This window comes from Arachis stenosperma, chromosome 2, assembly GCF_014773155.1.
Source record: "Arachis stenosperma cultivar V10309 chromosome 2, arast.V10309.gnm1.PFL2, whole genome shotgun sequence".
In the NCBI taxonomy this organism is placed as follows: Eukaryota; Viridiplantae; Streptophyta; class Magnoliopsida; order Fabales; family Fabaceae; genus Arachis; species Arachis stenosperma.
The window spans coordinates 84,399,254-84,414,742 of NC_080378.1; the positions used below are offsets into that span (position 1 = coordinate 84,399,254).

The 15,489-nt window shown below is 33.3% G+C and overlaps 2 protein-coding genes across 2 annotated transcripts; one reads left to right on the forward strand and one right to left on the reverse strand.

Annotated features, from left to right (window-relative positions):
• Positions 1-5,750: 5,750 nt before the first annotated feature.
• LOC130963084 (uncharacterized mitochondrial protein AtMg00810-like) lies at positions 5,751-6,956 on the reverse strand. Its single transcript, XM_057889235.1, has one exon. The coding sequence runs from the start codon at positions 6,954-6,956 to the stop codon at positions 5,751-5,753; it is 1,206 nt and encodes a 401-aa protein (XP_057745218.1).
• Positions 6,957-11,019: 4,063 nt separating this feature from the next.
• On the forward strand, positions 11,020-15,050 carry LOC130960391 (3,9-dihydroxypterocarpan 6A-monooxygenase-like). The gene is made up of 2 exons (XM_057885774.1): positions 11,020-11,993; positions 14,187-15,050. The coding sequence occupies exons 1-2, from the start codon at positions 11,076-11,078 to the stop codon at positions 14,832-14,834; spliced, it is 1,566 nt and encodes a 521-aa protein (XP_057741757.1). The 5' UTR covers positions 11,020-11,075; the 3' UTR covers positions 14,835-15,050.
• The last annotated feature ends 439 nt before the right edge of the window (positions 15,051-15,489 follow it).

The following is a 15,489-nucleotide window of genomic DNA, read 5'->3' on the forward strand; positions in this document are numbered from 1 at the left end:
TACTCTTTTTTACAAGCATCATGTTATCAAAAGGATAACAAATTGAGTCTTGTCTATTTGCTCAATAATCTCTTCTCTTAACATGTCCATGTTTGAAAGGTTTCATATGTTGAATACATAAATTTTTTTTGGAACTGTTTAAAGCATGATACATGTACTGCTTTTACTGGAAAAATGGCACACATTAAAGGGAAAAAAGATCCTCTCCAGTTTTTTTAATAATTGATAGAATCCAGTGTGATCTATCACCTTTGATTCTATGAGTGGGACCAGAAATAAATAAGAGAGAGAGCGCAATGAATGGTTAGATTGAACACTGGATACCATCCAGTTTTTTTCTCACTGGAGAGGATCCACTCCCCATTAAAGGGGAGCTATATGATAAATGGAAAGCGGGAAGATTCAAAATCTTCAAGGGAATTCTCTTAATCCTTAACCTTTTTCAATTCAATTTTTTAATAATGTTTGTCATCAAGGGAGAGATTGTTGAGTTTGAAAAACTTGAAATATGATGATACATTGTTAAAAATATTAATTACAAAATTACTAACTTGATTTTTGATTCCAATTGATTGTTTAATAATTTTGTTGAATGTGCAGAATTTGTTATTGGGCCAAAAAGTTACACAAGCCCAATATGATAGGAAAATATTCAGCCTTTGTACAAAAAGGATTCTAAGCATTGTGGCTGAATTATTTTGCAAAGGTTATTTGGGCCAAGTATCATGTGAATAGCCCAAATTAATTTTTGTTGTGAGAATTAATTCCATTCATTGCATCCAAAGCTTTTTCTCTCTTCTCTCTTCTCTCTCTCTCTTTGCTTTCGGTCATATCAATAGGAAAGAAGAAAGAGCAAGTTATCAAAAGAGAAGTACAGTTATAGAGAAGCTATGAAGAAGCAAATGGCTAAGTTGATTATGGCCTTTGAGAAAAGAAGATCTAAAGCATGGCGTGCCTGAGATTTTTGCCATAAAAGGCAAGATGTGAAGAAGAAGATTCAAGATCTCCATGCCAAAAAATAGAAGTAATCTGTCTCGATCAGAGAAGTAGATCCCTGAGGTGAAGCTCGTTTCCACTTTTGTTCATCCAAGACAGAAGGTAGCTAATGTAGCTACGTGGAAGAAGAAGCAAAAATAGAACAGATAGAATTGTCAAGGATCAAAAGTTCATCAGGGGTTAGAATTATTTCTTGGGGACAAAGTCAAGATGGAAGGTTCAAATTGATGAAGCTTGATGAGAAGGGATGAGAGAGAGGTACATGCATGTTGATTTGCTTTCGATTTTCCCTCTCTCTTCTCTCTGTCCGAACCAGCCTTTGTATTGAAGAAGAAAAAGGTGGCTTGGTTGAACTGGTTTCAACCTTGGAAGCTTCTCCTTCTATAATAAGGGTGAATGGCCAAGGGTTGAGATAAGGAGAGTGAGCACAGAGTTCTCATAGCTACCCGAAGCTTACAAGAGTTCTTCTCCTTCAATGTGTTATATTTTGTTTTTTTTTTCTTTAATTTTGTCTGTCTGAGTCTCATGGTGAAAAAGGCAAATAGAGTGAGTTTTGTAAGAAAAAGTCAGTGAGAGAAAAAAGGCAGAGAGTGCAAAATTAAAGAAAAAGCCATAGATGTCTAAGAGTTCCTTTGTACATCTGTGTTGTGTTTCATGATCCTGTGGGAATTTCCTTGCAAGTTGGGTTAGCACCTTACAGTTGAAAGCTTGGTAGGTGACCAAGTCAAGTTCAGTTTTGGGGATAGATTCTGGACTTGTCCCGGATAGGAATAGGTAGTTCATAGGGAAGAATTGGTGTATGTAATCAGTTGATTATAGTGAAATTCTGTCACTATTGTGATGGAGACTGGATGTAGGCTGCATTGCACTTAGTAGCTGAAACATGATACTTCTGGGTGTGACTCTCTCTTTCTCTTCTACTCCATTTCTGTTTCTATTGCGTAGGAGACAAAATTGAAAAATATCTCCTAATTGGTTACGAGACAAAAAGAAAATGTATCTTGACTTGTTATGAGATAAAAAGTAGAAATATCTCCGAAAATTATCTTAAAAGGCAAAAAGTGATAATCAACAAAAAAGGGCTAAGATTCAACCCCCGCTTCTCTTAGCCACTGCCATCATTCCAAAATGACATCATTTGACTCTCCTTGTTCTTCTTCCTCCTCCTCAAGTAGCCATGGCTTGGGTACTGCTTCGAGCTTCAAAAACCTCAAGTATGGTCTCATCCTCAGCTTTAGACTCGTCTCTTCTTTTTTGTTCATTCTCCATCTGTATAGCTGTTAAATCCATCACTCGCACTCTCTCTTTTTTTTCCATGGCTTTTCTCCAACCTAATTTCACTGATCAAGTAATCATCATCACCTTCATCTACACACACATGAGCAATTGCTTCATTCACAACAACAACCACAACAACAACCACAACCTCTTCTACTTCTTCCATTTCACTTCAAACTTATTCTTAATTATCATTATTATCATCATCATCATTATTATTATTATTATTATTATTATTATTATTATTGAAAAAGTAAATACATAATGGGGGATAAGATTCCAGTGCAACACTACAACCTCAAGTCACCCTCTTCCTTCGCCGAGATTCCCCTCCACATTCTCAAAACCGTCGACGCCAAAACCACTGCCTCCTCCCTCATTATTCCGGAAACTTTTCATGTAATTAAAGTGGCTAATTTAGAGGCTGATTATTCCGACCAAGACAAAATGGATAAAGAGAAAAAATAAAAAGATACAGTATAAGGAGGAGGAGGAGAATTACGGAGCGATGAACGGTGTACGTTGGTGCAGTGGCTAAGGTTGCACGACAAAAAAAGAGGTGGCAACGATTACGAATACGGCGGTGGTGGAAGGATGTTGCAGGAGCTTCTTGTTGGTTTGTTTGGATTTGGTATCATGGAAATTTTACACCCCTTCAGTAATGAAGGAACAGGAAAGTGAGATTTTGAAAAACGACGTTATTTTTTTGTGCCACTGCCAGCTGTCAACTAAATTTGCCGCGTCATTTTTTTGGTGACAAAAATAGACAGAAGGACTAATTTGAGATACGCGTTAAAATTTTAAGTTATAATTTGGGTCAATTAAAAATTTGAGGATTAAATTAAATTATGGATCAAATTTCAAGGGCATTTAAGTGTTAACTCTAAGTCTTTTGGTCCATTAATTTAATAACCAATAATCCAACCTTTGCTAGATTATATTAATTTGATATAATCATTCATTTAATGAAAAGCTCTGTTTTCGGAATTAATTAAGGTAAGATGACTTCATTTCCTTCTCATTGGCTTTCAATAATTGAAAATAAACCTAAGTGAACCATCAAGCCATTGGAGACAAAAAAAAATGGATTTAAGTCTGCTGGCGCTTAAGCAATATCAATTATATAAAATGCCAAATGATGAAAGTGAGATAGAGGATGAGATAGCCTCTATCAATAAATTAAAAGAGAAATAAGCAAACAAGTGAACTTACAGTGTTAAGGGTGTGTTTGGATGGAATATTCTTAAATTAAATTCTCTTTTTAGTTTTAAAATGTTTTGTTTGGTTGAAATAGTTTTATTCATTATATTTTTAAATATTTTGCTTGAAAAAGATAGTTAGATTATTTTTATTCATAAAATATATCGTTGGTTTTATTAATTTTTTTATATAAATACATATATTGTTATTTTCAATAGTATTTTATTTCAATATATATTGTATACTAATAGTTTATTTGGTAGCTAAATTTTGATATATAGGTAGGGAAATTGAAATCTCTTGAATTTTGAACTTCTCTCTAAAAATTCCAAATAAATACATAATTTTGCATTAAGAATTTTAATTTTTAAATACTTTATAGAATTACTTTAATTACTAATTTGATATTTTTAATGTATTTAATAAGATAAAAGTATATTAAAACTATATTAAAAAAACTTAATTTTATTTTTAATTTAATTTTTACTTCCTTATTAACAAGTAACCTTGTGCCAATTGTTAACCAAACTCATTTTCAATAAAATTTCTCTTTTTAATTTGTTTCTTTAGCAAATGTCCTAATTAATAACCAATACATCGTTAAGTTAAAGAAAAAAATTACTAAATATATACTAAAAATTAATTATCAAATCAATCAATATGTATTTATATATACATATTAATTTACACATGTTTTTAACAAAATAATTAATCACTGGAGTTATTCACGGTAATATAACAAAATTCTTTTATAAAATATTAAATATAATTTTTATCTACAATACTATTTTTGATATGCATGTAACATTGGGTTTTTTTTTTTTTGTACTTAAGCATTGTCAAATCGAAGATATGGGGATGAGGAAGTATTAGTCCAAGTTTGTAAATTGTAGTAAATCACAAATATATATATATATATATATATATATATATATATATATATATATATATATATTATATACAAATATTTATTTTAAAATTATATTTTATTTTAAAACTGTATTCTTGGTCATCCCAACTATATATAACCGTCTAAAACACAGCAGCTGAACTGAGATCCTTATTGTGAGAATGACTCCAGCAAGAATATGCACTTTTTCTAGCGATTATTCCTTCGTGAGGCTCGTAACTTTTGCCGAATATATGTGGCAGTGGCATCATATACAATTAAGGTAAGCATCTTTATTCAAAGTCCATAAATAAAAGACAAGATGCGAAAGGCGAAATAAAATTAAGAAGCACGTATTTGTCTAAACTTTGAAATGAAGTTATGTGACATAAAATGCCTTCTCCGGTTACGAAAGGTACGTCATGCTTAGTTGTTAACTCCCCAAACAAACTAATAAGAAAGTAATAAATATGTAAACTCCTCCATTATTCAAGGAAAAATAACACTACTCACATTTAGAGAGTAGTGTTAGAAAGACAATAATCTCAATTTATTTTATTTAGTTTAACATGTGTAATTTTCTGTATATATTATTTATTATTATATATAATATTATATTTTTATTCTAACAATAATTAATAAATATAAATAAAAGAAAAGAAAAATAAATTATAATTATTTATGATTTCCAAATATTTTTTGTATTTAGAACACAATTTGATATAAAAGCATCTTCTATAAACACTAAAAATAATCATTATATATGATAAAGCTAAGTAATCAACTATTTTAATTATTAAAATAATTAAATTAATAATATCTTTAATATGTGTTTTTAGAATACATGTTAGATAAATTCTTTATTAATTTTGTATATTCATTATATTAAAATTATCAATACTGTCTCTTCCACAGATAACTACTCCTTCACCACCAATAAAATGAAGTTGACCATCTAAGATAGTAACATAATATTAATGAATTTAGTTTTCTTAAATAATAGAGAGTCTTCATGAATATTAAGTTTTAAAATTAATTAAGGCTAAATTTAGTAAAACTATTCATGTAGATCATTCTTAATTTAAAGTTGTCTAATGTTCACACTTTTAAGCAAAATAACATATGGAAAAAATAAAAAATAATAAAATTTTGCTAAATTACCAATTTAAAATATTAGAAATAAGGGACAAACTTAGAGAAAGGATTTGTATATTATTCAGTATGTAGAAAAGTACAATATACAAGGGGTATATATAGGTGCTAGAAGAATCAGAATAATAAAAGTATACAATCCTATAATTAATATAAAGATATGCTATATAAATATAAATGATACTAATTGATCTAATATTGATTCTAATTTATTCTCTAACATCCCCCCTCAAACTCAAGTGGGAGCTAAGAATACCATCTTGAGTTTGGATATCAGAGTCCGAAAACGAGTCGGATGATGAGCTTTCGTGAAGATATTAGCAGTCTGATCCAGTGTTTCAACAATGATAAGACGAACAACAGTAGTAAGGATGCATTGCCGAACAAAGTGACAATCAATCTCAATGTGTTTGATATGTTCATGAAACACATCATTATGGGCAATCTGAATAGCACTGCAGTTGTCACAAAAAACATCAATTGGGGACGACTGCGGTGCACCAAAGTCTTCGAGAAGCCAACAAATCGAGACAACCTCACTAGTGGTGTCAGCGAAAGCACGGTATTTAGCTTCCGTGCTTGATCGAGCAATGAACATTTGCTTCTTAACTCGCCAGGAAATGAGAGAGTCGCCAAAAAACAAACAATAACCAGTAGTAGAACGACGATAAGTGGGATCACCAGCCCAGTCAGCATCTGAGTACGCCTGAAGGGATAAAGATGAATGGGTAAAAAAATAAAGGCCATGAAATAGGATGCCTTTGATGTAGCAAAGAACGCGAAGAGCTGCTGCATAGTGAGTAGTACGAGAAGCTGACAAGAACTGGCTAAGAACATGAACCAGATAGGCAATGTCTGGTCGGGTGACAGTTAAGTAGACTAGTCCTCCAACTAACTGTCGATAAAGAGTAGGATTATCCAAAACAGTGTCATCCATAGGAGTAAAACAAACATTAGGCTCAAGAGGAGTATACTCAGTGCGACTATCTGTAATATCGGCTCGAGCAAGAAGATCCGAAGCATACTTAACTTGAGAGAGATAGATACCATCATCTGTGGATATGACCTTGAGACCAAGAAAATAACTAAGAGAACCAAGATCTTTCATCTTAAAAATACGGTGAAGAGGGGCTTTGAGATTAGAGATACCATCAACAGCATCGCCAGTAATGATCCTATCATCAACATACAAAAGCAAAAGAATAACTCCACATTCACTTTTACGAATAAAGAGAGCACTCTCATGAGGACTGCAAGTGAAACTGAGATTGCATATAGTGGTGCTGAACTTGTCAAACCATTCACGAGGAGCTTGCTTAAGACTATAAAGTGCCTTACGAAGGAGACACACTTTGCTAGAAGGATAAGAATAACCTGAAGAGGGTTTCATATAGACCTTCTTTTTCAAATCTCCATTAAGAAATGCATTCTTCACGTCCATCTAATTGAGAAACCATTTTTTTACCGCAGCAATGGCAAGAAGAGCTCGAACAGATGTGAGACGAGTAACAGGAGCAAAAGTCTCTTTATAGTCAACACTATACTCTTACATACAACCTTGAGCAGCCAATCGTGGCTTATAACGGTCAATAGAACCATTATAGTGAGTTTTGATCTTGTATACCCATCTACTTTTCACAACTTCCTAATTAAAATGATGATCAACCAAATTTTAAGTGTGTGCTTTTTCAAGTTCTTGTATTTCTTCCTTCATTGCTTGTTGCCAATTTGATTTTGTTGAGACTTCTCTAAATGACTTAGGTTCATGTTGATAAAGAATAGTAGAAAAAAATAATAATCAAGAAGATGAGGAGGTAGATTTCTTACCCTAGAAGAATGAGTGGAAGGAGGAGGCATGACGGTAGGAGCAGGATCGTCGTCCGGTCTGGAATCATCGAGAGATGGAGAAGGCGGAAGAACAGGAGGCTGTAGAGGGTGACTTGAGATAGAACCTGTAGAATCATCACTAGGAAAAAGATCAACATTAGGGTTAGTAAAAAAGGTGACTAAGTACGAGGAATGGACTCAAAGGAGAAGAACCGAGAAAACATGTGATGCTCCCAAAAGACAACACGACGAGATATACGAATATATTTAGAGAGAGGATCCCAACAATGATAACCCTTGTGTTAAGTGCCATAACCAAGGAAACAACACATATGAATCTGAGGTTCAAGTTTACTATGTTCATGAGACTAAAGAAGAACAAAATAGTACAACCGAAAAATCGAAGAGAACTATAATCTGGAGAGGTATGATAAAGACGCTCAAAGGGAGTAACATTACCAAGATCAGAAGAAGGAAGTCTATTGATAACATGAACAACAGTAAGAATAGCTTCACCCCAAGTACGCTCAGGACAAGAAGAAGAAAGAAGCATTGCACGAACAGAGTCAAGAATTTGATAGTGTTTGCATTCAGCTCGTCCATTTTGTTGAGACATACTAGAACAAGAAAACTCAGACAAAGTACCATGTTCTGCAAGAAAGGTTAAAAGTTTAGAATCACGGTATTCTATAGCATTATCGCATCGAAAAACCTTAATGACCTTGGAAAACTGAGTTTTAATTATAGTGGCAAAGTTAATATAAATTTGAGGTAACTCATGGTGATTAGTCATCAAATAAACCCTAATAAAGCATGAATAATCATCAATGAAAACGACAAATTATCGAGCTCTTCCCAGAGAAACAGTAGGAGGGCCTTAAACATCAGAGTGAATAAGATCAAAAGGAGAGCAAGTAAGAGAGGAATTATTGTGAAAAGATAAAGCATATTGTTTGGCAGTTTGACAAGAAATGTAATCAAAAGACTCATTAGGAACCTGAACCAAAACACCTTAAGACACAAGAGGATGTAATTTTTCTAAGGAGCTGTGGGCAAGACGTTAATGGCATAAGTGAAGGGTAGATGGAGAAGAAGTAACACAGAGATTTGACACAGGAGGAATATGAAGATTCTCGAGTTCAAATAACCTTCCGACCTTACGTCTAGTCCCGATGATTTGTCCCGTCCGACGATCCTATACACGACAACCAGAAATGGAAAAAGTGACATCAAAACCCAGGTCAATAAGTTGACCAATAGAAATAAGATTAAAATTCAATTTGGGAATATAATAAGTATCAAAAAGATTAAGAGTCGACTGGGAGATAGAACCCTTGTGTATTGCGTGCAAGAGGCAACCATTACCAGTATTGACAAAAGGTGCATTGTAGTGGTAGACAGAGACGAAAAAAGATTACGCAATGGAGACATGTGATTAAAGTAATCCGAGTCAAAATACCATTTAGAATTACCTGGAGGAGTCGAAAAAGTAGCAGGAGTATTACCAGAAAGGGAGAGAAGATGCTTAAGAAGAGACGCAATATCAGAGAGAGAGAGATAGAAGACGGGTTGAGAGGAGCAGAGGTGGTAGATTCAATAGCAGCAGAAACAGCAAAAGCAGACATATTCTTGGAGAAGTTGGGATGAGAATGATGCTCGAGGTGACCAAGACGTGGTGGGCGAGTAAGACAGGTAGTAATAAAATGTCCCGAGAGCTTGCAGTAATGGCAGAAAAATTGTGAACAATTGTAACTAATGTGACCTTTCTGTTGACATTTGTGACATTCAACAGAAGGACAGTCTGAGAAGAGGTGTCCAGAACTATTACAGTTTCAACATAATTTACCCTTTTTGTCTGTGGTAGCAAAAATATCTGATTTATATCCATAATAGTAGTGACAAAGATCAAAGAGAGGAGGGAAAAATTGCAAATTTGAGGCAGAAAACAAGAAAACGGAGGGCAGAATCAGAAAGAACTCACCGAAAAACCTTAGGGAGGCCGGGTCCCATTGTCTGCCATGTTGGCGCCACGTCAGATGCCACATCAGCAGGGAAGGACACGTGGCACCGTGTGATTGGAGGAGGAGAACGCGTCAGTGCTGACGATGCAAGGAGTGGCAGGCGGGTCGCGAAACGGGTCGGGTCGGGCAACACGCTAGTAAACAAAACGGTGATCAAAGAAAGAATTGAAGTGAGGAAGGGTTTATGAAAGAGAGAGAGAGAGAGTACGGACATCTTTGAACTGAAGGAGGCCATAAGGTCGCCGAGGTAGGAGACAGTGCGATGAGCGGATTCGATGAGCGGAAGAAGAGCAAGAAAGAGAAGAAGAGTATGAAGACGAAGATGAAGATTAACAAGATGAAGAAGAAGTGGTTTCGAGTGACGAAGGCTAAGGGCGAAGGGCGAAGGGTGAAGGGCGAAGTGCGAGGGTAATGGGAGGCGCTCTTCTAGGCTTAGGGTTTCGAGTGATTAGGATTAGTGTCTTTGGGTTGGGGACCGGGTTGGGGCCGGGTTAGGGTCAATGGGTTGAAGCCCCTCTCGCCACGCTTTTAAAACGTCACTATTTTGCTGTACGGCCACACTTTTGAAGCGTGGCAGAAAAGAACCTTTTGGCCACGCTTTTAAAGCGTGCCCAAAAGAGTACTAGGATATGGCCACGCTTTGTAAGCGTGGCCGTAATGAAACCCTGTTACCACGCTTTCAAAACGTCTTTGTTTCTCTCTATGCAAAAGCGTGGCAAAAAAAAGCGTGGCCGTTTCTCTAATCAATTGCCACCCATACAAAAACGTGGCCGTTGATACTTTTCGCCACGCTTTTGAAGCGTGGCAATAAAAAAAGTGGCCAAATCTCTAATCTCTCGCCACCCTCATAAAAGCGTGGCCATTGACCACTTTTGGCCACGCTTTTGAAGCGTGGCAAGAAAAAAGCGTGGCCATAGGCCTTTTATCTTGTAGTGACAGGTCGAGCGCGGATCTGTGGAGCGTCTGGCTGACACGTGGTGTGACGCTGAGCCGTCAATCTGGGACGCTGATCTAACGGCACTGGAGGTGTCTCGAAGGAGGAGAACTTCAAACGGACAGGGAACATCGGGCGGCGCGTAGCGACGCGTCCGGTGGCAATTTTGGTGGCGTTGAAAACTTCACGATGAGACGAAGGCAATGATAGTGGCGATGACGAACCAAGACATCGGGAAAGGGTTGAAAAAATAAGGACAAAGTACTGTTAGAAGGGACAAAACACAAGAGCTAGAAACCAATTGTTATTGGAAAAAAAACCTATGTACTGATACTATGTTAGAAACAAGAGATAAAATTGGAGAAAGAATTTGTGTATTATTTAGTATGTAAGAAAATACAATGTACAAGGAGTATATATAGGTGCTAGAAGAATCAGAATAATAAAATACAGTCCTATAATTATGCTATATAAATATAAATAATACTAATTGATCTAATATTGATTCTAAACTTAAATTTTATAGTTTTTCACCACAAAAATTTAGTTTTCTTAAGCATCACCCGCAGCAAAATATAATTTTTCTAAATAAAAAATACATAGTTTTGGACAATATTTCCTATTTATAAATAAAACATATGTTTAAATTAAACAGGTTAAATATATTTTAGGACCATTCAATGCAAGTACTTATTGCTCAAGGACATAGCAAACTGCACTCTATAAATAGATCTCTTTGAAGCACAAGGCATTATAGCCCTCCAAAATCATTAACAAGATGATGGATAATTTTCAAGAATACATAGCAATCTTCTTAATTTGGCTGGCAGCTACAATATTGTTCCAAGCCATACTAACCAAAACTCGATCATCGAAGCTTCACCTTCCACCTAGTCCATTGGCCTTACCAATCATTGGACACTTCCATTTACTACAACCTTCTCTTCACAGAGCTGTTCAAGAGATTTCAAACCGTTATGGACCCTTGATTCAGCTCTATCTCGGCTCTAACCCCACCGTCTTCGTCGGCTCGGCCGAAATAGGCAAAGAGATCTTGAAAACACATGAAGTCTGTTTCGCTAACAGACCTGCAAATATTGCAATTAGTTCCCTGACTTATGACAAATCCGATTTAGCGTTCGCGCCTTACGGAACCTTCTGGAAGTTCATGAAGAAGCTCTGCATGTCAGAGCTTCTTAATGGACGGATGCTTGAACTCCTCTCCCCGATTAGGGAAGAGGAGATCAAGAGATTGTTGGAGACGCTTCGAAAGAAAGGCGAAGCGAGCGAGGCAGTGAACGTGGTGGATGAGCTCTTAAAGCTAACAAATAGCATAGTGATGAGAATGGCTATAAGCAAAAGCTGCTTTGACATTCACAATGATGATGCTGATAAGGTGATAGAAATGGTGAAAGAATCTGCCTTGTTGAGTGCAAAGTTTAACTTGCAAGATCACTTTTGGTTTTGTAAAGGGTTTGATTTTCAAGGCTTCGGGAAGAAAGTGAAGGAGGTTCGTGAAAAGTTTGATATCATGTTAGAGGGTATCATTCAAGAACATGAAGAGGATAGAAGATGTCAAAAGTCAACGGGAAATAATGATGGTGCCAAGGATGTACTTGATGCTCTTCTAACTATTTCAGAAGATCAAAGCTCAGAGGTCAAAATAACCAGAGACAATATTAAAGGCTTCTTGATGGTAATAATATAATCTTCTCTTAAACACAATTTAAATCTTTTCTCACTTTAATTTCTCGATCTTGTACATATAAATTTTGAGAAAATTTATGCTTGACTTAAAAATAATGTTTGACTTAAAAGGCATTATTATATTAAATTTTAATTTCGATTCTGATGTTGAAACAATGAAACGTTTTATTTAATATTTTATTTTGTTATATTTTAACTTTTTATTAAAATTAATTTTTTATTAAAATTAATTTTTTAAATATTCTTTTATTATTATTATTATTTATTTTTTATTATTTTATCACTTTTATTTTTAAATTACTGCAAACTATCACTCCCAAATCACTATAACCATCATCATGATGGCCACTATAAGTCTATAATTATAGTCTTTACGGTTATTTAAAAAAAATCGTAACAAAAAATGATATATTTGAAAAAAAAATTTATTTTAACTAGTGAACTAAATAAAAAAAGTAAAATATTTGGAATAAAAGTAAAATATTTTAAATGTTGAGAACAAAATTAAGATTTAATCTAAACATTAAAGACTAAAAAATAAAAATCACTACAAAAAAATGAGTAATATTTTTGTTAGGAATCGTGTAAAAAATGTATAAAAATATTAATATAATTAATTATCAACAAAAGGCTTTTTTTTTTTACAAGCAGCGATTATAAAACAATATTCTTCATTTTTAATAGGAATTTTTTGTGACAGTAAAAAAAAAACTAATTATAAATAAATTCAAACTTTCATTATATATATATATATATATATTTATTGAGGTTTTGGGTGGTCCAATAATAAGTGACTAAACATGATCAAAAGGTTAATCGGATTTTTAATAGATGATACATGATGAGAAATTTGTTGATCATATATTTAAGGAGAATGTTGAGTGTAGTAAGTGTGATAGATTACTGATGAAAAAAGAAAAAATGCAATGTAAAGACAAAAAATATCTCTTGTTACTATTTATTTAAAGAATAATAAAAAATCTAAATCCAAAAAAAAAAAAAAACAGAAATGATGATAATAAAAGAGAGAATGGCTCAAAAAAAAAAAAGAAAAGAAATATATATGATGATGAATTTACTTTTTTAAATATATTATATTTGTCAATATATTAATTAATTAAATATTTTCATTCATTTAAGAATAATTTTATCATTCCATAATAAATTTAAATGTTTTTAAGATTTATCTTTTACATTATTATGTTATAATTATTTAAAAATAAAGAGATTAGAATATATTAAAAAATTATACTTTCATTGCTTTTTGTTATCAATTATTTTAACTTTTTTATTTTTGTTTTGTTTTATAATTTTGCCCACTTTCAATTTTTTTCCAACGTAGATGGAGTTATTGATCTTGAAAAATTATTTTAAAAACAAAGACATTAATATCTTAAATGTGTAATATATACTCAATTTGTTTAAGCGAAATTAATCACTAAATCAACCCAACTTATTTTTTTTAAGACATTTTATTGTTCTTTAAACAAAAAGTTACAAGGATTTTTGTGTCTCTTTTGCTCATGATACATAAATTTTTTGGTTTGCTATTCTTAGGTAATTAATTTTCAGGTTTTGTTAGATCACTACAAAGTCTCACAAAAAAAAATATATTATATTTTTCTTTTTGCTCTGATAGAAAACTTTTTTTATTTACAATTTTTTACATTTTTTTAAATATATAATAATAAATTTACTTACCACATGTTATTCCTTAATTTACCAGTCAACTTTTAATCATACTTATCACCCCCCCCTCTCTCTCTATATATATATATATTCGTAAAACCTTCTATTATACCATCAACCAAACATTTGGAAATAAAAATACGTAAGAGATTTATCAATAAATTCTATATATAATCTTATACATACATTAAACTGAAAATCATGTATGAACAATTTTACCTTATTTATATACCATATCTAATCCGAAGAAACCCAGTTTAGATGCTTAAGATTTTGTGTGTTCATTAATAAAGGGGTAAATGTGAGTAACAACTTTTAAATTCGTTATAATTTGTAAGAACAAGATAGTTAAAAATAAATATTCTTTTTGAATAAGTCAATTAATTTTAAAAAAAATCTATTACATCAGATAATTTTATCATACATTCATAAATAATGTTATGATTATTCTTCCAATATTTTTTTAATAAAAACTGCATTTTTCCTTTATCAGGATATGTTTGGAGGTGGAACTGATACAACTGCAGCAACAATAGAATGGGCACTTGCAGAACTAATTAACCATCCAACTGTCATGGAAAAAGCAAGAAATGAAATTGATTTATTGGTAACAAGTAGTGGAAAACCCAGAATAGTGATAGAATCTGACATACCAAATCTTCCTTATATCCAAGCCATAGTTAAAGAAGCACTAAGGCTTCACCCTCCATCACCATTCATAATGAGAGAGTCGTCTGAGAATTGCACCATTAATGGATTTCACATTCCAGCAAGAACTAAAATCCTCATAAATGTGTGGGCTATTGGAAGAGATCCAAAGAACTGGGATAACCCTCTCGAGTTCAAGCCTGAAAGGTTTCTTGGAACGAAGGGTCAAACTTTGGAAGTTAGAGGTCAACATTTTCAATTCTTGCCTTTTGGAAGCGGTAGAAGAGGGTGTCCTGGAACCTCTTTAGCACTCAATGTTGCTCATACAAGCCTTGCTGCTATGATTCAATGCTTTAAATGGAAGGTTGTTGGGGAGAATATTGTTAATGGTGTTATTGATATGGAAGAAGGACCTTCATTTATTCTCTCAAGAGCTCAACCACTTATTTGTATCCCAAAATCAAGGCTTGTACCTTTTCCATCCGTCTCATGATCATGGTATATTGTTATCATCTTAGTAGCCACACACATATATAAGAAATAATAGTTTACCAATTATCTTGTTGTGTTGGATTCAATTGTCATAGTTACTTTGTTCTTGATGTTAAGGATGTAGTCTATATATATGTATGTATCGTACTTGAATGTACTCTTGACGTAAATACTGATCAGTGAATAAATATAAAAATGTGAGAGTCCATCAAGGTTTAGAATAACGACGAAAGAAAAATACTATATGACTATCAGAATTTATTGTTTTTGAACATTAGTTAGCCATCAATGTTTAAAAATATAGAATAAAATACTAGAAAAAGATTGGATAAGTGTGGCATAATATCTGATTAAGAAGTTAATTGTGTCTTGTGTGGGATCACTGAGGAGACAACTCATCATCTATTTTTTAGCTGTAAACATGCATGGAGACTATGGAGTTCGATTCTTAGATTATGAAATGTTGCATGGCTGTAGGAGGGAGATCTTAGAGGTTGTTTTGACATGTGGATGAAAAAAGGCGTGCGATAAAATGTTGAAGAGTAGGAGTGGATGACAATTTTTTTTTGTAGTTGTTTGGTGCTTTTGGAAACATAAAAATGTGACCCTACTGTTCAATAAGAAAAAACTGAATCCTATTATTTTATTGATTTTTA